We start from the raw sequence: 24,912 nt of genomic DNA on the forward strand, positions 1-24,912 counted from the left end.
TCTGGTGAAAGATACACGGCCAACGTATCTTCTACCCTTGGCATCATGCCATACCCCTTATCTCTAGCCCCTAACACATTCGAAAAATTCGTGGATGTGGAAGAAATGCGAGAAGAGTATGGTTTTTTCCACGATTTGGACACCTCTGAGTGTAAATCGGGGAAAAAAGGCAACCCCCGACGCTGAGGTTGTACCCGCTTTTCCAAGAATCTTTCATCCAATTTACTGACAGACAAAACTTCTTGTTGCTCTGTGGGCCAGTCAATGCCAAGTCTGGCTACCGCCCGGCCAACAACCTCTAACAGCTCCTCATACCCAGGGGAAAGGGGAATTTCATTGGGCTCATCTAGGTCCCGTGCATGAAAACCAACACTCTCTAACTCCTCAGAGCTAGAGCAGTGCGTTGGGCTTCTGGATGGGACGGGAGAAGCCGCCATGCGGGCTCCCGTATCCCTTCCAGAGGCAATGGAACTGGGGGGTTGAGAAAAGGCCGAAGCCGTCTCAACACCCTCATAAACATCCATCTGCGAGCCCCACGAACGGAGACGCCGCGCTGCCTCGGCAGTAGCGGGTCCCGATCCGTGAGGCTGGCGAATTTTGCCTGACTCATCAAACAAAGCAGCACGAGAGTTGAGTGTTTTTAGTGATAGCCACAAACAATGTTCACAGGGATCCCCCTTAAGAGCTGCCTTAGCATGCTCAAATCCCAAACACTCAACACAGAGTTCATGTGTATCCCCACCCGTAATAAAACGAGGACAAGGGGAAACACATGGCTTAAAGATCTTTTGTCTACTCATTTCTAATAAAGTTTTCAATAAACAATCTAGACAACGTCGTAAACAAACAGACAATAAACTTCACACGCACGCACGCACGCACGCACGAACGCACGCACGCACGCACGCACGCACGCACGCACGCACGCACGCACGCACGCACGCACGCACACACACACACACACACACACACACACACACAGAGCGCTTTGCTGAAATGGCAGAAGCTGATTTGCATTGCGTCCGCTTCCTATTTATACCTTCCGGTGCCGCGCGTCACTCGTGACGTCATAGTGACGTCATCGCGGCGCGACGATAAGTCGCGAGATTAGTTTCACACAACGTATTCAGATGCGTCACGCTGCTGGCGTTCCCCAAAGTGTCAACATTGACGCAGTGTAGAGTTCCCTCGAAAGGGAACTTAATGTACACTGACTCATCCTCTTCCCATTTGAGATTTCACCAAAAAAACAGATTTCTAAAAAAACTTTAATCAAATCTTATGTGTTATTTCATTAGGATATTCTCCATTAAGTTTATTAAATTTTTTTTTGTAATGTAGATTGTTTCATATGTCAAACTAGGCAATCGCTAAACCCATCCCTGACCACACGCCATCACACGCACACTCACCCAAAAACACACCTACACAACAGTGTGCATATACCACTTGACAATCTTTACTACAAGTGGATGTTCATCTGATTCTGACATCAGAAAATGAAGCATTTGGTCTTAATGTGTCTTGTGATCTTCAGGAACACACACCCAACACAGAGCGGTGAGTGTTATCATCTTTGCTGTTCGGTTCTGACCCTGGAATAGTGTCGGGAAGGCTATTCCAGTTTAGGTGTTACGTATGAGAAAGCTCGACGCCCTTTGGTGGATTTAGTTATTCTAGGTGTTATCAAAATATCTTAGAGAGCGTGATGGGTTGTAGTGTGATAGAAGCTCTGTTAGATAGGTCGGGGCTAAACCCTTTAAGGCTTTATAAGTGATTAAAAGAACTTTAAAGTCAATACGATACTTAATGTGAAGCCAGTGAAGGGTTGATAACATTGGGGTTATGTGATGGTATTTTCTGGACCTGGTTATAACTCTGGCAGCTGCGTTCTGAACTAACTGTAGTTTGTTTATTGATGATACAGACACTATGCAGTGCACTACAGTAGTCAAGTCTTGAGGTCACAAATGCATGAATAAGCTTCTCTGCGTCAGCAACACATAGAATATTTCGTTATTTGGCAACATTTCTAAGGTGGGAAAAGGCTGTTTTTGTGACATTTGAGATGTGAAATGACAGGTTGCTGTATAATATAAAGCCTAGATCTTTTACTGTATTTGTTGGAGTAACAGTGCAGCCTTCGATTTTCAGGTTATAATCCAAAATATTCTGTTTAAGTGTCTTTGGTCCGATAAGTAATATGTGACCTGGACAACAAAACCATGCGACATTTGCTACTACTTTCGCGATAAACCCGTAGCAAAACTAACCCGTGCACTTGACAGCTCAGAGGGGAGAGAAAGTGCGGCATTTGATGACGTCACCTATAAGTGTATATGAAATATATTTTTCAACTTTCATTTTATTCCTCTGCATTTGTGATGATAACAAATAAACAATGGGAAATAGTTTTAAAGCTTGAAGAATTCAGAACAACATTTGAGTATCTGCCGCATTTTAGATTTGTTTTGTGTTTGTTTGACAGAAATACACCATCGGGGGATCACTGAGGGAGCTGATGTCAGTATCTACTGTAAACATGAAGGGAAAGTGACGTGGAGTAAAGACAGAGATGGAAATAGACTGATGATCCTCACTCCAGAAAGCAAGGACGAGATACAAAAATACATTGCAGATCCTCATAACCGTTATAGTGTTGGAGATGATTTAGACCTACACATCAAGAATGTTTCTGTCTCAGATTCTGGAATTTACTACTGTAATGGAAATCCAGCTGTGAATCTGACAGTAACAGAATCAGGTGAGTGTTTATGATTCAAATGAATATATACATGCTGTTCTGTATGAAGACTAAAACTAAAAACTCAGTTATTCTAAAATACAATTGTCACTGATTTCACCTGCAGGCTTGATTTTGATTCCTGCGAATGCACAACAAAATGTTTTATAACATTTTAACCACAATTGGTTAAATCAGTAGCATCAATTGTTACAATTTCCAGAAGACATATAACTCTTATATTCAGATCTTATCTTAAGAAGAAATAAGATGCTATATGTGAATTTAAGAATTCAGGAGGATAGACATGAAAAAAGCTTCTAAAAGGTTTCAAGACACAATTTATCAGTTGTGAAATGCAAAACTAACAGAAACAAAAACCAAACTAACTTAGCTTTTTTACTCCATTAGATGAAAACAGAGCAACTATAAGCCTCAGACACCCAGACACAACCACAACCCCAGACTCCAACCCCCAGAAAACAGGTAACAATTGAAATGACGCTATCAGCCTCAAATGTACACTACATCTTAAAATTTAAATTTGTTAGAACAAGAAAGCTGTTTAAAATGGTTTATATGCCATTTACCAAACAGAGTAGCACTTGTGGTGTACCCTGTCAATAAATTTACCTTTTCTGTCACTGGGGTGGTACCCTTAAAGGTTCCTCTTTGTACCTTTACATGTATATAACACATTAAATATAGTGCTTTTGGTCTACGTTTATCCCCTTAGGACCTCTTGTCTAACTTAAGCACCTGTGGTGTACGGGATGAACATTTAACTGTAACTTTGAAGGTACAAGGTAACTTTGAACTTTAAGGTACCACCCTGTGACAGAAAAGTTAAAATTTTTAACCTTTTTGCTGACATAGTACAACGCTGAAAGCAACAAAACCAAAATAACTGACTTTTGTATCATTATTTTTACTCCATATGTTTAGATGATGAAATCGAAACAACTATGGGTCCCATCTACAGTCCGCCAGAACACACCACCACAACCCCAGACTCATCTACTAGAACTGCTTACACATCTTACTGTATAAAAGAAAACAAGTAACCATTTAGTAGACATGCAAACACTGTGATAGTGGTTTCTCTGTTTATAAGATGTTTCTAAACATTGAGTTTCATCGTGATCTGTTTGCAGCCATTTTGTCTACAACATTCAAACATTTACAGGACAAACAATCATTAAATCATCATCGCAAATACTTTGTGTGCTTTGTTTACAGTAGTATTTAGTATGAACTTGCATTTCTAGCAGTGTGTCCTTATTGGTTTAGTTCTTAGCTTGTTTTAACATTTTTATTCAAACATATTAGCCTATTAAATTACCAGCATACTCCATTGCATGTTTGCAATATATCAGATATGTACGGAGTGTGTGGTTAGGATGCTTAATTATAAAAGCATGAGAACAATGTGTGGTCCCTGGAGTATAACGTATATGCTGTACATCAGATCAGATCATTAAGTCCTGACATCGTCTTTTGTACAAGACAAAAAGATTTTGCTACTTCTAAAATAGATGAACGATAATGTTCCTATTTAAAACTGCTGTTGTGTAACCAGACTGCCTTTTTCTGTCTCAGCAGTTAAGGAAAATATTTATGACATCGTTGATGACATCAAAGCATTTGTGGGTTTTGCCAAATGTAGTTTCTGTTAGTTTTGTTCATTAACAACTGATGTAATGTTGGTCAATAAATGTAAAAATATAATGTATATATTTATATTTACATTTACGCATTTGGGTTTTATCCAAAGCGACTTGGTTAAATTGTACTATACTTTTGTATATCAAACTATGTGCAATCACCTGGGATCGAACCCATGACATTGGCGTTGCTGGCACCATGCTCTAACCAAAGGACAGCTATATAAAATATATAATTAGCCGGTTGTGTAAAAACTGTTATATTGTCATGTACTGTATGTTGTGTGGCAGTTTTGATTCTCAAACTTTTAGTTTTAGAGAGTAGATGTTAAAGATCTGTAATCAGTACATCAGAAATACACTATTAAGGGCATTGAGCCACTAAACATCAGCCTTACCTGGGATGCCAACCACAGCTCTTGAAAATATAGATGCAAGCATATGGGTTGGAGATTCTTACAGTAATGACTCGTCTGTTGATGTGCTGTCTTCTGAGTGACTGGGACTTATGGTTTATCTAATAATGGAGTAAAAATAAAAAAAGAAAACCGTTCATGACAAACATCTTTCTAAAGCTAACAATGACATACGCAGCTTTTGCATTACATATTTGGAAGAATTACATATTTTTGCCCACCATTGATACCATAGTAGAAAAAAATTACTTAATATATTTAATTATCGGACACCCGACACATAAGAAGAATATTTTAGATTATAAACTGCAAATTGAAGGCTACACTGTTACTCCAACAAATACAGTAAAAGATCAAGGCGTTATATTATACAGCAACCTGTCATTTTGAAATCACATCTCAAATGTCACAAAAACAGCCTTTTTCCACCTTAGAAATGTTGCCAAATTACGAAATATTCTGTGTGTTGCTGACGTGGAGAAGCTTATTCATGCATTTATGACCTCAAGACTTGACTACTGTAGTGCGCTACATAGTGTCTGTCCTGCATCATCAATTATCAAACTACAGTTAGTTCAGAACGCAGCTGTCAGAGTTCTAACCAGGTCCAGAAAATACCATCACATAACCCCAATGTTATCAACCCTTCACTGGCTACACATTAAGTATCGTATTGACTTTAAAGTTCTTTTAAAGCCTTTAACGTTTTTTAGCCCTTTGTTTTGAGGTCTGAACAAGTGTCAGTAGTCAACTGAAACACGATTGTTTATCCATCCAACCAACCACAAAGGGCCACAAAGTTTCCGTTTTAAAGAACCAAACATAGCCTGTTCTCATTACTGACTTTATCTTTTACATGCGAATGTACACAAATCTTGCAGCATGCACAAACACTCACATGTGCAGCATTAAAAAAATGTATATATGCAGATTTAAACATTAAACAGTGTAAACTTTAACCTCTGGTCAGCCAGCTTCATCAGAAAGACCATTTAGGCTATACAGAGTCCACACTCTGAATATAACACTTATAACCATAACCTTACCATATAGTCTGTACATGGGTGAAATGAGTACATGCCATGGATTTATGCGAAGATAAAGATCAAATATATTAGAAACAGAAAAGTTTAATAAAATAAAACATTTTAGCATTGGATGAAGAAACACGTAATACAATTAAAAAGGCAGACTGCTAGTAATAAAATATCATGTTCAATTTTGTGATATGCTTTAAACCCGAATTTAAACACTTGATGACCTGACAGAAAAAAGCACACACAATTATTTATTGATATTGAATGTTTGAAAGGTTCTTGACAATATTGCACTACAAACAACTGGCTCATAGTTTCATTACATTTCTTAATATTTTCTTATCTGAATCATAATAATAGCAGAATCACTCTCATCTAGTTTTCATCCATACAATAATATGTGAAAGCAGTTGTAGCAGATGAGTCTGGGGCTGGTGTGCTGTCTTCTGAGAGCGGTGTGGTGGTTCCTGGTGGACTTTTACTGGAGGTCTTCGGCTTGTCTAAATAATACAGCAAACACATGCAAACATAAATACTGGACATTTGTTTGATGTTTCAAACATCCAGGTGAAGCATTTTATAAATTTTTTTATATTTGAATGAACCTGTTGATGACGGTGTGGTGGCTCCTGGTGGACTTTTACTGGAGGTTGTAACGTTTGATGATGGTGCGGGTTTTCCTGATGGACTTTCACTGGAGGTGGTCAAGTTGTCTAATAATACAGCAAACACATGCAAACATTAATACTGGAAATGTGTTTGATGAACATCCAGGTGTCCTTGGTTAGGAATGTTTTTGTCTAGTACAAAAAGTGGTTTTCAACAAAAGCTAGATAATAAATTAATAGATAATATTGAGAATTAATGACTGAGACCTTGTGGATTGTCTTAAAAATGCCTGTAACATCCTACAAAAATATAACATACCCGCATATTTGTGATATCTGTATTCTTTTTAAAGATTTGCAAGATTTACAGATTATTTGTATACTGTGAAGCACTCACCTGATTCGGTTACTGTCAGATGCACAGCTGGATTTCCATTACAGTAGTAAATTCCAGAATCTGAGACAGAAACATTCTTGATGTGTAGTGATAAATTATCTCCAACACTATAACGGTTATGAGGATCTGCAATGTGTTTTTGTATCTCGTCCTTGCTTTCTGCAGTGAGGATCATCAGTCTATTTCCATCTCTGTCTTTACTCCACGTCACTTTCCCTTCATGTTTACAGTAGATACTGACATCAGCTCCCTCAGTGATCCCCCCATGGTGTTTTTCTGTCAAAACAAACACAAATGAAGAATTTTACATACTAAAAAAACAGGTTGTTTTTTTATTTACAGTCTGGTGACATTCAGTAAAGTAGTAAAGACTAATGATGCTCACCACACTGAGATGTGTGTATGTTGAACAGGAGACACATTAAGACGAAATGTTTCATTTTCAGCTTTCAGTGTGAGAATCAAATGAACGTCTGCTCTTAGTTAAAAATGTTGTGTGTGTGTGTTTGTGTGTGTCTGTGTGAGTGATGGGAGGGCTTAACTATTGCTTACATTTATTTTATAAATGAAAGAACATTAAACATTTTCTCTGAAGTGCCAACAATGAGTGTAGTCTACAAAGCCATGAAATTCACATTTCTAAATGAAAATACAGACACAGTTTGTAGTTTTGAGAGTGTTGGGCGGTGGATGGGAAGTATAATTCTTTCAATAAATTCCGGGTCCAAAGCCGCATGCTAAAATATTATTTTTTATTTATATAGCTTTGTATACCGTGCTGGGCTTTAATGGACTAGTTTGATGCACTTATGTATTTTGTTGGCTATGTTGTTATAATTCCTTCCAATGTTTCCTCATCTATAAGTCGCTTTGGATAAAAGCGTCTGCTAAATGACTAAATGTAAATGTATTTATTTATAAAACGTATATTAAAATAAAAAACAAACATGAACACAATAACAAATTGAAAGTAATGCTTTACCTTTATTATATGCACTTTCTTTATTTGGAGTGTCTATGGTTATAAAAATAAGAGTACACCTGAGACACGATTTTTGAGCATATGGGATTCTGTTAACACAGACTTATTGCTGATTGTTTTATCTTTTACGTAATCTTTCAAAGATATTTTAGCGTGCACAAGAAGTCACACGGGCAGCAAGAGCAGCAATAGATTCAGTTTAAACTTGGCCCATTATTTTGCACGGTGTCATGACCACATATGTGAAAATAATTTCTTGTGGAGACAAACCTGTTACAGACACCAGCATTGCTGAAAACCAGCATGCTTGTGTCGCAAACCTTCTATAGATCATAACAAGCAAGTTTTTTCTTGGCGAACCAGCTTCATCAGAAAGACCTTTTATCATCATAAACCAGCTCGGATCAACATGGAAATTCAATCACAAATATGTATTGAAACTGCACATGCATGCTAGATTTCCTGTTTTGACCAATGTCCTTTCTGAAGAAGGAAGTCTAAAAATGGTGTGGTTGCATGTAACAAAAGAGGGCAGTTATTTTCGCCTTTTATCTTTTGCCTTAAATGCTTTTATCTTTGTGTTTTTATTACATCTGCTAACACATTTTTAAAAGCTTCAGGTGTTCTGTAAATTCAGGTCTGTCTACATTTCAGAAACAGTTAATAAATAGTGCAAGATAATAAAAGTTTTAAGATTGAGATAAAAATAATACAATCCATAGAAGGAACTGCTATTGCATTAAGCTTACAGAGTTGCACATTTAAAAATATAAATAATATATAAAAAACTGAAGCTGAAAACAGCAACGCTATATTTTCATAAATCTACGACACACACCATTTCAAATTCAACAATATTAGTATAAACACTTTTTTCACTGAAATGAATTATTATTTATTGATTCATATTCTCTGTTTGAATGTATTCCCCAAAATTCATGGTTGGTTTATGGTATGCACATTGATAGTAGAATACAAAGGTACGTCTTCTTCTCGCTCTGGAAAACAGAAAAATGTAAACCATCAGTATATTTATACAGATCATATAGATTTCTCAAAATACTGAAATAATTCCCACTGTATTAATATGCAAAATACTGTATATTTTTACCAGTCATGTTCTCCTTTGACTGTGATGTCAAACTGTATGTGTGATCGTCCGTCTCTTTCATTTGGCCTGAGATTCATTTAAAGGAAAATAGATCAACAACTGATAGAAAACACAACAAAAATGTAAAAATGTGCTCCTTTACCAACTCTAACTATGTCAGGATCTCCAGCCAAGTAATATATGGGGTCATTTGGATTTGGATTTTGTGGGGGAACTGCAGAAAAGCGATACAGTTCTTAAAAGATGCTTAAAGATCAATATATCACACTTTTTTGGAAACAACAATTTAAACATTTACCAGGTTGTGCAGTCAAATCGCTGTCATCTACAGACTCGTATATATTCTCCTTCTTGTTAGAAAGTGTGGGTGAAATATCTAAAAGAAAATAACATGTATTACCATATGGTTAAAAGCTGTCCGTGTGCTGGCAGGCTCAGAGACGAGTCACCACTAGAGAGGTTAATATCTTTATCCAGCATTTTAATAAATATAAAGTCTCTTTAAGTCTCTTAAAGGTCCAATGTATCATCTTTTGGAGGATCTGTTTTGTAAATACGTTTCGGTCATTTAAACATGATGACATCTTAGTCCTGTGTCATCCGCCATAGTATTTCGAAATAGAGGAGTGGAATGAGCCGTTGGTTGCAATTTATACATCCTCATGTTTTTCCAAACTCAATTGAATGAAATTCGTTTTTTTAGTGGCACCCAAAGATGAACAAGATTGTGCCATAAATAAGTTGATTTTCACCTTTTCTTTTGATACATGCCCATAGCAAGACCACGAGCACCACAAACACAAACACAACAGCTCCTGACACGCCTGCAGCAATCTTAGACTCTAGAAAAGAAAACATCATTCCTGTGGTCCATTTATTTCTTAATTTGAGCATTAAATTAAGCCTAAAAATGTACATTACACTTTTATAGCAGTTTAAATATTAACATTACACTATTATAGGAGTGAACACACACATTTTTCTAAATAGCATTTCTGAAACATATGTATGGAAAATATATTGCTTAATATTTGAATGAACCTGTTGATGACGGTGTGGTGGCTCCCGGTGGACTTTTAGTGGAGATGGTAACGTTTGATGATGGTGCGGGTTTTCCTGGTGGACTTTTACTGGAGGTGTTCAGCTTGTCTAAATAATACAGCAAACACATGCAAACATAAATACTGGACATTTCTTTGATGTTTCAAACATCCAGGTGAAGCATTTTATACATTTTTTAATATTTGAATGAACCTGTTGATGACAGTGTGGTGGCTCCCGGTGGACTTTTACTGGAGGTGTTCAGCTTGTCTAAATAATACAACAAACACATGCAAACATAAATACTGGACATTTGTTTGATGTTTCAAACATCCAGGTGAAGCATTTTATACATTTTTTTATATTTGAATGAACCTGTTGATGACAGTGTGGTGGCTCCCGGTGGACTTTTACTGGAGGTGTTCAGCTTGTCTAAATAATACAACAAACACATGCAAACATAAATACTGGACATTTGTTTGATGTTTCAAACATCCAGGTGAAGCATTTTATACATTTTTTTATATTTGAATGAACCTGTTGATGACAGTGTGGTGGCTCCCGGTGGACTTTTTCTGGAGGTGTTCAGCTTGTCTAAATAATACAACAAACACATGCAAACATAAATACTGGACATTTGTTTGATGTTTCAAACATCCAGGTGAAGCATTTTATACATTTTTTTATATTTGAATGAACCTGTTGATGACGGTGTGGTGGCTCCTGGTGGACTTTTACTGGAGGTGGTAACGTTTGATGATGGTGCGGGTTTTCCTGATGGACTTTCACTGGAGGTGGTCAAGTTGTCTAATAATACAGCAAACACATGCAAACATTAATACTGGAAATGTGTTTGATGAACATCCAGGTGTCCTTGGTTAGGAATGTTTTTATCTAGTACAAAAAGTGGTTTTCTACAAACCATTCGTTATGGTGATTGTCTCAGTTTTCGTGCTTGATCTTGGGCTTGTTGTGCTCAAATCTGGAAACGCAAGCCAAAAGAACTTGAGTTGTTTTATCACTACACAATCTTTGTATAAAGCCATATACGCCAAGGCAATAAGTTAAAGTCATCCATTAAGGCAGTGAAGTGTACAGGAAAGTGTAACACAAGTTTAAAATACATGCCACCTATCGCAAAAAATTACATTTAGCAGTACAACATGATTCAATTAATAAAATGTTATCAACTTAGTCATGAGTGTACAAAAACTAACATGTTAAACTTTACATTTATTCATTTGGCAGACGATTTTATCCAAAGCGACTTATAAGTAGTATTTTTACAGTGGCACATTACTGCAGAGCAATCAGGGGTAAGGTGTCTTGCTCAAGGGCACTTCAGTCATGACCTGCTGGCACTGAGATTCGGATCAGTAACCTTCTGATCACAAGCCCAACGCTCTAACCACTAGGCCACAGCTGACCCCCATATGTTGGCTTGATCTGTGCGTACTAGAGATCACTGAAATTGGCCAAAGGGACAAAAACTCTATAACTGAATGTTTTATAGAAATACAAATGCTGAAACATTATTTGAATGCGTTCTGTCGAGACGGTTCAATGACAAAAAAGTTCACTGTATAGATGCTATGCAAAGAGATGCTATGCAGATCTAATCTGGTGATGGTGTGGTGGGTTTTGTTTGATTGTTGCTGGACATAGATATTTTAACTGCAAATACAGTGAACATACAAACACACACAGACAAAGTTTGTAGGGAAATTTATCGATTTGTTTGGTAAAGTATTTAACGTATAGGCCTACTTTATGAATTTTATGAAAACAATGAGTTGGGAAGGCCTTTATTTCTTCAAAGTAGCTGAAATGTGGGTTTTATTTAGCTGCTTATTATCCATTTACATTATTATAACTTTAGGCTTCAGAAAGAGATCCATTGCACACATTTACATGGGGTCATATTCTCAAAACAATATACAGGGTAACGAATCAGATGAGGATGTGAATAATATGTTCCCATCATTTGATTGAACTTCATGTGTTTGATATAAATACATGTAATGTAAGACACAAGTGTCACTATTGACCATGATCCAATCTGATGCACATTTGTGTGCTTAACTTTGTCCAGCTAACCGGTGATTTATTTTTCCCGATAAAGTAATCCACTTTTGTACTTCTTATGCTTTATGCTTTTATTGAGACTGTCAGTGTACAGTATGTATGTATGTATGATGTGAAGCATGTAAACACTCACCTGATTCTGTTACTGTCAGATGCACAGCTGGATTTCCATTACAGTTGTAAATTCCAGAATCTGAGACAGAAACATTCTTGATGTGTAGTGATAAATCAGCTGAAACACTATAACGGTTATGAGGATCTGCAATGATTTTTTGTATCTCGTCCTTGCTTTCTGCAGTGAGGATCATCAGTCTATTTCCATCTCTGTCTTTACTCCATATCACTTTCCCTTCATGTTTACAGTAGATACTGACACCAGCTCCCTCAGTGATCCCCCGATGGTGTATTTCTGTCAAAACAAACACAAATGAACAAATCCAATGTGCTGTAAATACACGACTGTTCTGACTTCATTATTTTCCTGCAGTCTTACATAACATTCAAAAGAATGGAAAAAAGATCAAAACACTCCAGTTTCTGATGTCTCGCATCTTTTCTGAAATGTGCTTTTGTTCTTTTTTCACTACTTATTAGAAATGTTGTTGCTAAATCACTGCAACAGGTTGTGTTTTTACACAGTTTCATTCACACTCAATGAAGAATCTCTAGACTGGATAATGAAGATAATGATACTCACCGCTCTGAGATGTGTGAATGTGGAGCAGAAGACACATTAATACCAAATGCTTCATTTCCTGCTGTCAGTGTGAGAATCACGTGTTCGTCCTCTTTTAGTTTTAAACTATCCCACAGTCCCTATTTTTCTGTTTCGATAAAGCGCGTGGAATCTGCGCTGACAACTTTTAAGATTGTTTTACATGAACCTCACAGTTTCTGAGTTGAGATGAAACAGGAAGTGAAGTGGTTACTAATATCTGGTGTATGCGTGTCTGAGTGTGCATGTGCGTCTGTGTGGTTTAATAATTTTTTTACTTAAGTCTGGTTACATAAAAGTACACGCCTTTTTATAGTCCATGCCCACTGTATTATATTCTCTCATATTGTATTCTGTATTTATTCTAACTGTATATCCTGCACTTGCTAATGGCACTTCTGGTTAGACCTAAACTACATTTCGTTACACTGTACATGTATATGTGTAATGATAATAAAGTTGAATCTAATCTAATCTAAAGATGAACTGTGTGTAGAATACAGAATGCAAGGTGTACCCAAAAGAAGTAGCCCATCAATACTGGCTCAAACCAACACACCCCAACACATTCATCCCCACCCGCATTTGTTTAATGAATGTGGTCAAAAAAACATGTTTCACGCATCTCATTCTGGCTGCATTCTACAACACAACATGTGCTCTTTAATATGCTATTTGTTCCCTTTGTTATAATCTTACGTTTTGTTAATAACATGTAAATACAACACGAAATGATGAACATTTTTTATTGCATCACAGTACCAATAAACAGTGGTGCTAACAGCATCACAGAGTGCATCTTTATTGAATGATATGATACAGCAGTGAGGAAGTACCGTACAGGAAAGGAACTGGTTTCATGTAGATTTACGAGTTTGCAAAAACATGTGTGATGCATGATCAGACGTGATAATGATTGCGTATTTTTCCCGCTGTCTGAAGGGAGGACAGTGCGGTGGCGGAGGGATGTAGCATAACTGTTACTAGACAGAGGTGAGGGGTGGATATATACGCCCATCTTTCCCATCACTGAAAATGCATCCTCTTGAACTTTGTTAAATAAACTTCATTTAAAAGTGCAGTAAGTGTCTATACAAGGTTGATGAACTATAAAGTGAACTTCTGGTTGTGTGTGTGTGTAGGCCGGATCAAATATACAAGTAAAAGACAAATCCATGTATTTTAGACCTTTTTGTCTCTCATGCGCAATCTTGGGTGCGTGTGCCCATGTGCATTCGTTTTTGTCAGATGACGATGGGTGAAGATTTTGAGGTGAAAATATTAATCTGTCCCTTCATAATCTGTGCTTTCATATTCTAAAGTGATAAAGAAGATCTGTGTGTATTTTAGTGCGACGTTTTAGTTTTTAGAGTGCACATTATAGATTAAACTAACAAATGTTTTTTCAAATTCATTTTAGCATTTAGCAAAAAACTTAGTTTCATTTCATAAAGACAATAATAGATCATTGGAGCTTCCCTTATACTGTGAAAATGAATCGAGGTTGCCACCCCTGCCCTAGCTGTCATTATTTTTAGATACCACACATTTAATCAGAAAAGAAAAGGGTTAACTGTGGTTAGAACAATATGAGGAACCTGAATAAAACACATAGCTTTAGAGATCATGTATATACACAATTTTACACTGATTCTGTTAAGTCTTATTGACATCTAGCAGCTCAGAAAACAACATATCTTACTGAACTAAAGCCTTATCATTCCTGACCACTTCTTTTTATTAAAAAATGACATTTTCCCAGAATAATCTAGTACAGATCAAACAGTACACAGACGTAGGTGTTGCTTCCACTTTTGCCTTTATATCCCCATCTCTGTTTAAATTGCATGTTATGTTTTCAACTTCGATTAATGATTTATAAACGAAATCAACCGCACAGCTCAATTTATATATTATGATTATAATCTTTAATAATAGGTATTTTAACAGTTTTAAACACTTATTCACACCAATAACTAACACTTTTTTTTATTTTTATTTTTTTATCACAGTTTATTTTTTTATTGCAGCTTTTAAAATGTCACCGTGGCTAATAAACGTTCTCTTTTTGGTAAGGTTAGATAAATCATATATCATCAATAAAAGTTAGCAATGGCACGTTCTTGCGGTAGGCACATTCAGATGCGTTCAACTTCATAAGGACCTGCGCATACCGATCGGTTTTTGACATCAGAATAACGCGAGAGCGATTATAACAAGCGGGGTGTACTCTGCTCTCGCGGTATTTCGACCGTTGCCTTGGTTGAGACGGTTGATTGCTCTTTTTCTGTTTATATCGAGAAGTGTGTTTAGAAACTTCTATACTTGTATTTGATGTTTACCTAAATCTGTTTCTGTGCGTTTTTATGTTAAATCTTCCCGTGATCTGGCCATGTAAAATGTATTGTATCACGACAACAAAGCTTCTTTGAATCTTGAATCTTGATCCCTTTCGCTTGCCGTAACACCATCCTCAACGTCGCAAAGGCCCCGCCCAACGTCAATGGTCGTGTTTCAATACACGATGAGCTCCATGCGCGATGTCGGCTTCTCGCCTCCCTAAAAGCTAAACTTGAAATAAACCGTAACGCCCCGCGCATATCTGAACGACTATCGAGTACACGACGTGCGTGCCGTTTTACTTCAACCGCTTAATGTAATCTAGACATCACGTTCAAACGAGGGAACGAGACTTTGGCGACACGTATTGAGACGCAGCCGGCGCGCCGCACACACGCTCAAATAAATTGGCGGTTAGAAGGAAGTTGTTTCGCTTTTTAATAAACGTAAACACTTTGTTCAGTGTGAGAAATAAACGAGTCGCACTTGGTAATGTTTGCGTTGGTGTAAATGGATTTGAATCGCTAGTTGTCGCGTTGTTTTATTGTCGTACGATTCCGCTAGCTCGAAAGAAAGCAAGATGTCTAAACTCCACAAGACAAACGGCAAATATCTATGGTGGTGTCTGCAGAGTCTCGAATTCAAACCGGATGTCTCTGCAAAAAACATTAAACATCTCAATCTGGGAGTGTAAGTTAATAACTATCTATCTTGTCTAGCTAGCTTTCCTTATTTTGTACCAGGGCCTAGTATACACTTGTTTCAATATAAGTATAGATTCTTCTTACCACGACTTTAGTGTCTAAAGATAACAGCACATTTACTTTTCCATACAAATGTAACGTTAAATAAAAGCATAAGTAAAAGAAAACGGTTGCCTGGTGATGAGTGCACTATATTTGTATTAAGTTGACTGTCCCTCTCTTCACAGGCACATGTTTGATAAGCCAAACAAAGAAGCTTCATATATTGTCATCCACTTTTTGTTTGAGAAACTGAATCCCACTCGTGTGCAGGACGTTTTCAGGTAGGGCTTTGCAATGACACATGCTTTGTTTTGCTTCCACATGTGCTGTCTTACTAGTATTCAGTAGTGATGTTGTTTTCATAGACATTGCTGGCCTATATGGGATCATAAATGTGATGCCGAGTTCCGCAGGGTGACCTTTGGATGGCTTCAAGAAATAGCGGTATGTGTGTTGATTGTTTTGTGGTAGTATGGTGGTCTTCTTCCTGCAGTGCACTTGGGAGAGGATTGGATCGGCACCAGTGATCGTGGGTTCGATTCCGAAGGAACACATGTACTGATAAAACCGTAAAGGCAAGGTCGCTTTGGATTAAAACGTCTGCCAAATACATTAGTTAATGTCTTGAATGCTACGAAATCATTTGATGTTAGCTTACATTTGGTTATGTATTTGGCCGATGTGCTTGATCCAAGCAACAAAGTGCATTAAAGCTGTATTTTCCTATCAGTAAGTATGTTTCCTTGGGTATCGATCACACAACCTTTACACCGCTGACACAATGCCCAACCAACCAGATCAACAAAACACGAAATAGTCTGAAAAAGCTAAACCATGTGCTGTCAAAAGTTAGTATATATAATATACATTTATTGCATTTAAGCATTTCTGTTTACGCTTAAATTATACTGAATGTTTAGTTTATAGAATGCTTTGTGTTAAAACAAAAAATAAATTATGTTTTTAAACTAACACACTGTTGTTCTGTATTAACTTGTGAAATGTCTTTCTATGTCTAGAATGAAGAAGGTAGCACTTTTCCCAAGGTGGCCGCGTCCCATTTGCTTTCCCCTTCTGGACCAAGATTTATCAACTTGATGCTTCACTTAGCCAAACATGTCATGTTAAAAACACTGAAGACATTTGCTATAGGTATGCTTTTATTAATATAATTTAACCAATGATAAAACTGCTACATCGTTCATGATATAGATATAAAGTGTCATTCGAAGCTTTTCTGTTATTCTTGAATCAAATGTTGATGATATGATCATATTCTGCCTTTGTCAATAAACTTTTAGATGGCATGTGGATCCCAGAAGCTGCGGCGATTTCCTCAAGTTCACACGAGCTGGAGATGAAAAGATTTCAGGTGGTGAAGAGACAGTTTCAGAGAGTGACTGTCGAGCAGGACCGTCTCATCCAAGACTATCAGAAAAGGGCAAAGTGAGTGACCCGTTACAACGTTAGAATATGAATGCTTTGTATATGGTGACTATGAGCTTTTTTGTTTTACACGGAAGCTAAACATATTTGAGCAATATGTGTTTTTAAGAATAACATGAGATGTCAAAGGGTATTATTTGGGCTGGACTGAATGAGTTATTGACACACAAGCAGCCAATTCTCCATCACTCTTTCACCCACGAATGAAACGTATTCCAAATATATAGGGTTGTGTCTAAGCAAATAGAGAATATGATACATACTGTTAAACTTTGAATTTGCTTTTCTTCCAGAGGTTTGGAGAAATCTTTGAGGGACCTAGATGCAGAAGATGCCAAATATGAACTTTTACTTGCGTAAGTTGCTTAAAAATGTCTGTACATTTTCAAAAGGTCTTATGAACTGGGTAAACGGTATGTTTTTTGCTTTTAGGGAACAAGTTAGTGACACAGATTTAGAGGGACAAATTGTTGCGAAAATTCAAAAGGTTTGTTATTTTTTTTATTGTCAATAAACCATTTATTTCTTACCAACCTGTAAGTTTTTACAGATTTTCTTATTGACCCTTATTCTAGCAATATTTTGTATTTGGTGTACGTTTTCAGGTGCGAGGGCTTTGGGTGGAGACGGACCGAGTTTTATCCACCCTCGAGGGAGATGGAAAAGCGGTGGAGAGTGTGATCCGTGGACAGGTGGACCAGTACACTTTAGATGGGCAGGATCTCTGTGTCAAGATACCTACGGTTCTGCGTGAAAGACTGGAGCGGCTATCACATCAGGTTAGAGTTATAGAAGAGCAAAAATACCTTATTGTTCTTTACCGTGAGATTAAACGTTATACTGACTTTCAGTTCCTTAAGGCAGTCATAATTCATGAGAATTATTCAAACTGATAACACAGAAATTTGTGGGTCTTTTGTCTGTTTTATTAATAGTCTGATTCCCAAATGAATAACTAAGTGATCATGTATTTGTCTGCTTTTGAATGTAACCGGACTTTGACACTAGCAGAGTTTAAATGCCTGGTTTGTTAGAGTTTATTCATATAGGATCATGAATACATGAGCAGCAGCTCACCAATGTGCTTTTAACATCAATCAAATAGTGAAAATAAAACGGACAATCTTTAAGATCTGGGTAGATGTGTTGTTTTGCTGTGTGAAGATGTAAGATACATTTTTGCGTCCTTATTTAACATGTTATATCTGTTCTAAAAGTTAAATATGTCAATATTTCTGATTTAGTTATTAAGGGTTTGTGTTTTTCCAGTCCGGTGTTGGTAACCTGTATGAGGCAGGACAGCCTGTTCTCATGCGTCTGCTGGAGGTTCTGAATGAGGGCTTATGTCTCCTTCACGAGGAGAGAGAGAAGATCGCTGGAGCTACTACACATCTTCATCACAAAGATCTCCAGGAACAGGCTTTGCTCTTCAGCCGTTCCAAAGAAAACCTAAAGATCATAAGGTATAAATTTAATAGTAAACCCATTTACAATCACAATTGTTTTCCGTTATTATTTAGGATGGAAGTCTCTAGTGCAATAAATGAAGTACGCCTTTGGAGTTCTTCCTTTGGGGCGTAGACTGCAAATGCCCATTGCTAAAAGGAAGGCATATGAAAGATCATTTATCCCACAAGCTGTAACCATTTTAAACCAATTGTTTTAAAGTGTTCAAACTGTGTTGTAAAGGTCAGTTAAGTGTTTAGGAACATGTGTGTTATGTGTTTTTATTATGTGATATGTGGATGTATTGTGTGTTGTGACCGTGTCAAAGATTAATTTCTGTTCAAGTAACAGACAATAAAGTAAACTTGCTTATTAACTAACAATATATCTTAAGTGCAGTATATCTCAGTGCAATATCTCATACTTTATACAAATACATATCATTTTTTATGATTATAAAATCATAGGACACCAGTGTAATATACAGTACTTACTAGGCATACTTGCAAATAACTAAACTGCACCTTTTTATGTTATTTATCCTTTTAGTCTCATATTTGTCTCATATTATTTTCTATATCCTCTGTTATTTATATACTGTGTGTTTAAGACAAACAAGCTGCTTTAACCAGAACTAATTCCTTGTGTGCGTATGCGATTAACGCCTTGGTTTTCAAGTCTCTGATTAGATTCATGTGTTGGCAATCTGTGGCCACACCCTCTTGATTTCACACCTGTAGTATAAATGCATTGGAATCAGTCAGTTGTTAGAATGTGCTTGGAGGTTTTGCGTTCTCTTCAGCTTCTGAACACAATTAGCCTATTTAAGTTGTATTTTTTGGTAATGAAGTAGTTTTAAATACAGGTTATGTTTTTATTCTTTCCCCAGGAGGAAACTTGTGAGTGAGGATGCAGCAGATATCAAAAGCTCCATTGGGAGGCTGGAGGAGGACTGGGAGAAAAAGTGGGCCGAGTGTTTAAAAAACACACCTCTGGTTTCTTTTTTGAAAGAAGAGCCTGTGAGTTTGACTTTATAGTATTTTGGTTGTGAATCCACACTGATAGTCGCTGTTCTCGTTCAGATTGGTTTGTTGTCGATGCGGTCTCCTTCCTTTAACACTCAACTGTTATCAGCGGGACACGTACAGCGTGCTTCAAGTTGTCACATTATGTATTTTACTTTGTAAATCTAATCTATTTTTGGGAAATTATCTGTTCTGCTTTCTAACCCATGATCTTTTTTTACAGGTTCTTGACTTCGTTTCTCCAATGGCTCCTTTGTCATTTGAGCCAGCTTCTGAGGCTAGCTTTAAAGCTAGTATCATCTCACAAACTCACACGCTACCTAGTAAGTTAATGGCTTCCTCATTCAACTATATTACTTTCATTGCTAGTGCAAACTTAATTTCGTCTTTCCTAAATTTAGAGCCGTTAGACGAGATGTCTAACAGAAGACCTAAGGTGGAGGAAACACAAGTCTATTCGCAACCAAAAGTCCACTTGGAGCGGGAATTCAAAAAGTATGTAACCGGTAGATTTAGACCTGTTTTCAGAGATGAGGCTTAAGAATAGTCCCAGGCTAAAATGAACGTGTGACCTGTCTTAACTAAATATAACTTTGACCAGAAATATCGTAAAATGTATCTGTGCCATTGTTTTGTATCGAGATGCACACCAGTAATGTATTCTTCGAAGGCGTTTATTTACTAAAACTCCTGTTTTAAGGTTAGCTGTGTCTGAAGTCGTAAACTTCTTGTGATGTTTACCCAAGTATGAAGTTAAGCTTCAACCCTTCCTCTGAATTTCTCAACAGCATCTCATTGCCAATTGAAGATAAAAGGCTGCTGCATTCCTCTGATGGTTTGTTTTCCCCAAGAACAGAAGTTCCTTGTAAGGTTCCTCCATGTGACACTCCTTTGACCTGCCCAGTCAAAGTTCAACATGTGGTCCAGACGCCCAGTCCAGTACAGGTAGATTTCCATGTCAATACTGTTTTATCACAAAAGCTGGGTTAATAACTTACATTTTTCTGTCTCGCAGGCCAGCCACAGGAAATCTCTGCTCTCAAAGAAAAAGTCCTCGATCATAAAGAACAAGGCTCAGATTCTAGATTTAGAATGTGACAACTTGGCCAATCAAGTATGTATTCATGCACTTTTGATTTTTAGTACACTGTCAAATCTAGGAGGATCCACTGATGTACCTAAAGAGACCACTATGCAGTTGATGAGTTTTATACTCCAGATTCTAAACCACATATAAGACTAAGCTGAAGGTTTTTGCTCTGGGAGACTGATACATGAGCGGTCCTGAGCAGTGACCCGCCCATCACAAGCTCTCCCTATATCAAACCTGCTCTCTGATGACCGGTGCGAACTGAGAGAAATCGCCACGGACAGATACGGAGCAGACAACCTTCAGATAAAGTGCAACGGAAGATTTTTAGGTTTATTCAATTGGCAGATGCTTTTATCCAAAGGCGCTTACAAGTAGGAGATAATATATTTGTTCGCTCACAACAGGAATGGTATTGTGACCGTTAGTTTGGTGTATGTGATCACAAAACGGTAAGGAGTTGAGTGTGTAAAGCGGTTTAAGTTAAGTTTGGTTTTGTTTTAGTTTGCAGATGCTGTCATCATGAGTCCAGTCAATGGAAGGAATGACGTGGACCTGGGGCAGTTACTCAACGCAATATCGGACCCGTTTTCCTCTAGGAAACAGCTGTGTCGCACACCTGAAAGTCTAAGTAAGTTTTAATTCAATGCTAGATAAGTGCTGAACTTATGGGCGTTATCACTTGTAGGATGTAATGTTTTTTTTTATACATCGCTCCAGTTAAGGATGTAAGAAGTTCATGGCGAAAAGCTGTGGAGGAAGGCATGACTGAGAAAAAGCAAGCTTCTTGGAATCATCAAGACAGCCTGTCTTGGCTTAAGACTCCTCTTGCCGTTGCCGAGTTGAACCGATCAAGTCCAGAACCATCGCTTTTATTTGACACGCCAGGTCCTCGCATTTCCCATCCGGTCCAGCAGGGGGCATCAACGCACTCAACCGTGTCATGGGACTCCTCACAGCTAGAAGATCTCAACAACCTAAGCTCGAGTGATGTTATTAAATTCAGCATTGCTCACGAGGAGCTTCCAGAACTTGAGGATGAGATGTCATTTAACAGTGAAGGGTCAATGGAGATCCAGGGTAGCAAGGAAATTGAAGAACTGCTCCTGCTGCCTTTGTCACAATCTCCTGATGGAGAAAGTTGTCTGCTCTTGTCGTTGGATGCCACTTTAAATAAAGACTCGTGCATAAAGTCTGATTTTATATCTCCAGTACTTTCAAAGAAGACTTCGGAGTTGAACCTTTGGGCTGGTGATGAAACTTTATTTTCTCTGGATTTGGACAAGCTCGAGAACGTCTCCCCTCCTCCAGCAGAGAAACTCTCACTGCCTAATTTAGTTAACTTAACTTTAGATGAATACTAACATCTTCATTAAATGACACTAATAATACATATCAATATTATGTGGAGTAACTGCTTAATGATTTAATGTACTTCACTTGCGCTGACTGATCAGTGACTTTGCTGTTAAACACTTGTAATGGCACTATCTGTAAACTAACGCTGGTGGTCATTCCTTCATACCACATGCTTATTTTCATGATTAACAAGTCTTAACTAAATGTTTAGTATGCACAAATGAATTTAATTGTTCCCGCATACATTGTAAAAGGTAAATGAAAAATGTTGGCGTGGTACATCTTGTAATAAAGGATATTTTTGCAGACCCTCTTTTTCATGCATCACATTTTGTTTAAATCGTGAACGCCTACATCAGCATTATTAAAACTACACTACAGGTGTACAAGGCTTTAGAGGGACTTATTTTAGAAAAATGGTAAACCCATCAAAACTGAAAGACTACGTATGAAGAGTTTGGTTGCTAAATGATCAAAAATCATGTTTTTATTGCGCATTCCAATTTTTATCAATCAAACTTAAGTAGGTTTGGTTTTATAAGCCATAACTGAAAATAAAACGCAATAATAACATGATTGAAATCAAGTTAACACTTTGGACCCAAACTCTTCAAATATAACTAGTCATTAACTATTTTAAAGAATAATTCTTTGCACAGAGTTTGTGAAAATGCACTTGTTTTGGTGTCAAGGAGCTTATTATTAACAAATATTAATAGTAGCTTATAGTGTAACTATTTGTAAACATACTATGTTTTATATCTTGCAAAGTATCAAAATACACATCATACAAAATGATATTTATCTTAAATTTTTTATATAATTAACGTCAACTTTTGATTAAAAGCGTCTTCCAAATGACAAAGTAAACTTTCGCACTTCTCCTGCGTACTTACGTCCTCGTCGTCTACGCTAAACTGCGTACTAAGCCACCTGTTTCATCCTGTGGCGCACTTGTCTGTAAACGGTGAGCATTATGTGTTCGCATTCATGCGGCGATACGCACACCGACCGCTGTATGAAATCAAAGTACCGCGAGAGCGTACCGCTCCCCGCGCTTTCAAATCGGCATCGCGTTGCTTCGACGTCACACGCCACTCAACCTGCGCAGCGCACGAATGCGAACGCGCCTCGCGAGCAAAGTATGCGCAGCGAAGAATCGGTCATGGGCGGGTCCGTCCGCCTCCGGCAGTCGGAGCGAGAAACCCGAGCGCACCAGACCGAGTAACAACACAAACATGGCGCCTGCTCGCTACCTTACACACTAGCGCTGGACGGCAACAAAGTTTCCAGAGTCAAACGCGGTGCGCGGCATCGGGCGCGCGTTCAATTCTCGCTCGACGCGAGCCGAAGGCTGCAACTTGCCTACATGTCAACGCGTTTCCTATAGAGGTCGGAACAACTGGTACGTATGGCGGGGTCTAAAGTTGTTTAACGCACAGAAACGCACCGGCTACGTCGCGTTGGGCTTCGCAACTCGCGTTTATTTCCGCGAGCAGGGCGATATTTGCGTTAACGCGCGTTGGGATCGTGTGGAGATGCAAAGTCAAGCTGGCCGACTTGTGTGAAGTTGCCCTACTTAGTGAGGATGCAACAGTTGTAGCTCGTTCGCGGGCCTCGTGAGACGATGTTGGCCGTGTCGCAAATTCTAGTGTGCTGTCTAGACAGTCGCACTGAGTAATAATGCTGTCTGGTTAGATATTTCACGCAGTTTAAGGGTGTTCGGTTGAGATTAAGGGCGCAGGTGCTGTAGGGCGTGTCGGCGTGCAGGTAAACCGATCGGCGATAGAAGGCGCATCCGCCTCGGTTTGAACCCAGGAAGTTACCGGATCACTCCTTCGGGGCTTTTGTATTGTTGCCATGAACGTAGTTTACTTATTTCCTCTTGCCTGAATTCAGCTGTTGTGCTTAGTGAGTAAATATTTTACTATATATCTAGAAAGTGCTTTTAAAGGAGTCTTATGTTTATAAGTCTTCTGCAGTAAGGGATGATGGGTAGTATATAGGGTTGCTTGGGTAATGTATACTATAGTATTTCCTTACTATATTCAAATAAACTTCAATGTTATCTACAGTTTATCAATATAGTAGAGTTGCAGTATGCTGCATTATTTATACAGTGGTGTCGTATAGTTAGTACTACGGTTTTCTACACTAGTCAATATTTTCAATGAATTATCCCAGATTATTTTATATCATATGTAAATTGTTGATATAAGTACGTCATCGAAAGCAAGGGAGAGGTGTAAATCTGTCCATCTCGCATGCTTTTTCATGTACTTTTTGTCAACCGGATGCTTTCTCCAAAAATAGTTTTCTAAATGCTGCTCTTGGTTGTGCTTGTAAAGTGCAGACGCCACCGCTTGCATCAGTCGTAGGCAATTGATCAGACTCATTTTGACATCGTCTCAGTTTACCTTGTGTGCGTTATATTGGTTTATGATCGGCAGGCTGAAGGTTGTGCGCATGCGTCTCCTCCATGTTTGTGTGCATGTGTGTTGACCTTGCACCTCATTACATTCGCTCTGGTGCGCTTCAAGGTTGTGTCAGGTGACTGTGAATCAAAAAGCGGTGGCTGTCGGTGGTAAAAGCAAAGCATTGTGGGTAAGACCAAAGGGAGACCGTGTGGCTGGAGGGCAGGGGTGTTCACGTGAAAGGGAA

General features: G+C 38.0%; 5 protein-coding genes and 1 long non-coding RNA gene across 12 annotated transcripts in view; 3 read left to right on the forward strand and 3 right to left on the reverse strand.

The window, feature by feature from the left end:
• The first annotated feature begins 1,148 nt into the window (after positions 1-1,148).
• Positions 1,149-4,937, forward strand: LOC306895075 (uncharacterized protein). Its single transcript, XM_079458000.1, has 4 exons — positions 1,149-1,560; positions 2,489-2,764; positions 3,155-3,229; positions 3,689-4,937. The coding sequence occupies exons 1-4, from the start codon at positions 1,500-1,502 to the stop codon at positions 3,805-3,807; spliced, it is 531 nt and encodes a 176-aa protein (XP_079314126.1). The 5' UTR covers positions 1,149-1,499; the 3' UTR covers positions 3,808-4,937.
• Positions 4,938-5,655: 718 nt separating this feature from the next.
• LOC306902142 (uncharacterized protein) lies at positions 5,656-7,391 on the reverse strand. The gene is made up of 4 exons (XM_079470455.1): positions 7,251-7,391; positions 6,866-7,141; positions 6,466-6,573; positions 5,656-6,360 (listed from the first exon to the last, which is right to left on the reverse strand). The coding sequence occupies exons 1-4, from the start codon at positions 7,303-7,305 to the stop codon at positions 6,236-6,238; spliced, it is 564 nt and encodes a 187-aa protein (XP_079326581.1). The 5' UTR covers positions 7,306-7,391; the 3' UTR covers positions 5,656-6,235.
• A 440-nt stretch (positions 7,392-7,831) lies between these two features.
• LOC306894662 (uncharacterized protein) lies at positions 7,832-13,078 on the reverse strand. 4 transcript variants are annotated; one of them, XM_079457377.1, is made up of 13 exons: positions 12,782-13,078; positions 12,218-12,493; positions 10,922-10,981; positions 10,699-10,806; positions 10,537-10,593; positions 10,375-10,431; positions 10,213-10,269; positions 10,000-10,107; positions 9,711-9,800; positions 9,257-9,334; positions 9,101-9,172; positions 8,959-9,024; positions 7,832-8,845 (listed from the first exon to the last, which is right to left on the reverse strand). In XM_079457377.1, exons 1-13 carry the CDS (start codon positions 12,834-12,836, stop codon positions 8,784-8,786), a joined length of 1,146 nt encoding a protein of 381 aa, XP_079313503.1. In that variant the 5' UTR covers positions 12,837-13,078; the 3' UTR covers positions 7,832-8,783. The 4 variants fall into 4 exon arrangements, 3 of the variants coding, with proteins under 3 accessions (XP_079313503.1, XP_079313504.1, XP_079313505.1); XM_079457378.1 differs by lacking the exon at positions 10,213-10,269 and having other exon boundaries at positions 8,655-8,845; positions 12,782-13,056; XR_013786716.1 differs by lacking the exon at positions 10,213-10,269 and having other exon boundaries at positions 8,777-8,845; positions 9,105-9,172; positions 12,782-13,056.
• Positions 13,079-15,257: 2,179 nt separating this feature from the next.
• haus6 (HAUS augmin-like complex, subunit 6) lies at positions 15,258-22,608 on the forward strand. 2 transcript variants are annotated; one of them, XM_079460623.1, is made up of 16 exons: positions 15,258-15,829; positions 16,071-16,166; positions 16,251-16,329; positions 16,905-17,037; positions 17,187-17,331; positions 17,625-17,687; positions 17,764-17,818; positions 17,937-18,110; positions 18,601-18,794; positions 19,667-19,796; positions 20,026-20,125; positions 20,204-20,297; positions 20,591-20,747; positions 20,818-20,916; positions 21,397-21,523; positions 21,613-22,608. In XM_079460623.1, exons 1-16 carry the CDS (start codon positions 15,720-15,722, stop codon positions 22,254-22,256), a joined length of 2,400 nt encoding a protein of 799 aa, XP_079316749.1. In that variant the 5' UTR covers positions 15,258-15,719; the 3' UTR covers positions 22,257-22,608. The 2 variants fall into 2 exon arrangements, with proteins under 2 accessions (XP_079316749.1, XP_079316750.1); XM_079460624.1 differs by having other exon boundaries at positions 15,530-15,829; positions 16,251-16,733; positions 21,613-22,587.
• Positions 17,032-23,211, reverse strand: LOC306896544. The gene is made up of 4 exons (XR_013786933.1): positions 23,148-23,211; positions 18,616-18,780; positions 17,595-17,649; positions 17,032-17,313 (listed from the first exon to the last, which is right to left on the reverse strand). It is a non-coding gene; the product is annotated as an uncharacterized lncRNA (long non-coding RNA).
• A 239-nt stretch (positions 23,212-23,450) lies between these two features.
• The window catches only part of dennd4c (DENN/MADD domain containing 4C), a 43,709-nt gene continuing 42,247 nt past the window's right edge, over positions 23,451-24,912 (forward strand). Inside the window, exon 1 of one of the 3 annotated variants that reach the window (XM_079453021.1) lies at positions 23,451-23,656. The gene's annotated coding sequence lies outside the window, so the exon portion shown is untranslated. Of the gene's footprint in view, positions 23,657-24,031; positions 24,163-24,826; positions 24,856-24,912 lie in introns of those variants that run through there. The other 2 variants (XM_079453022.1, XM_079453023.1) reach the window with 2 other exon arrangements.

Source organism: Barbatula barbatula (assembly GCF_947034865.1).
Source record: "Barbatula barbatula genome assembly, chromosome: 1".
Lineage (NCBI taxonomy): Eukaryota > Metazoa > Chordata > Actinopteri > Cypriniformes > Nemacheilidae > Barbatula > Barbatula barbatula.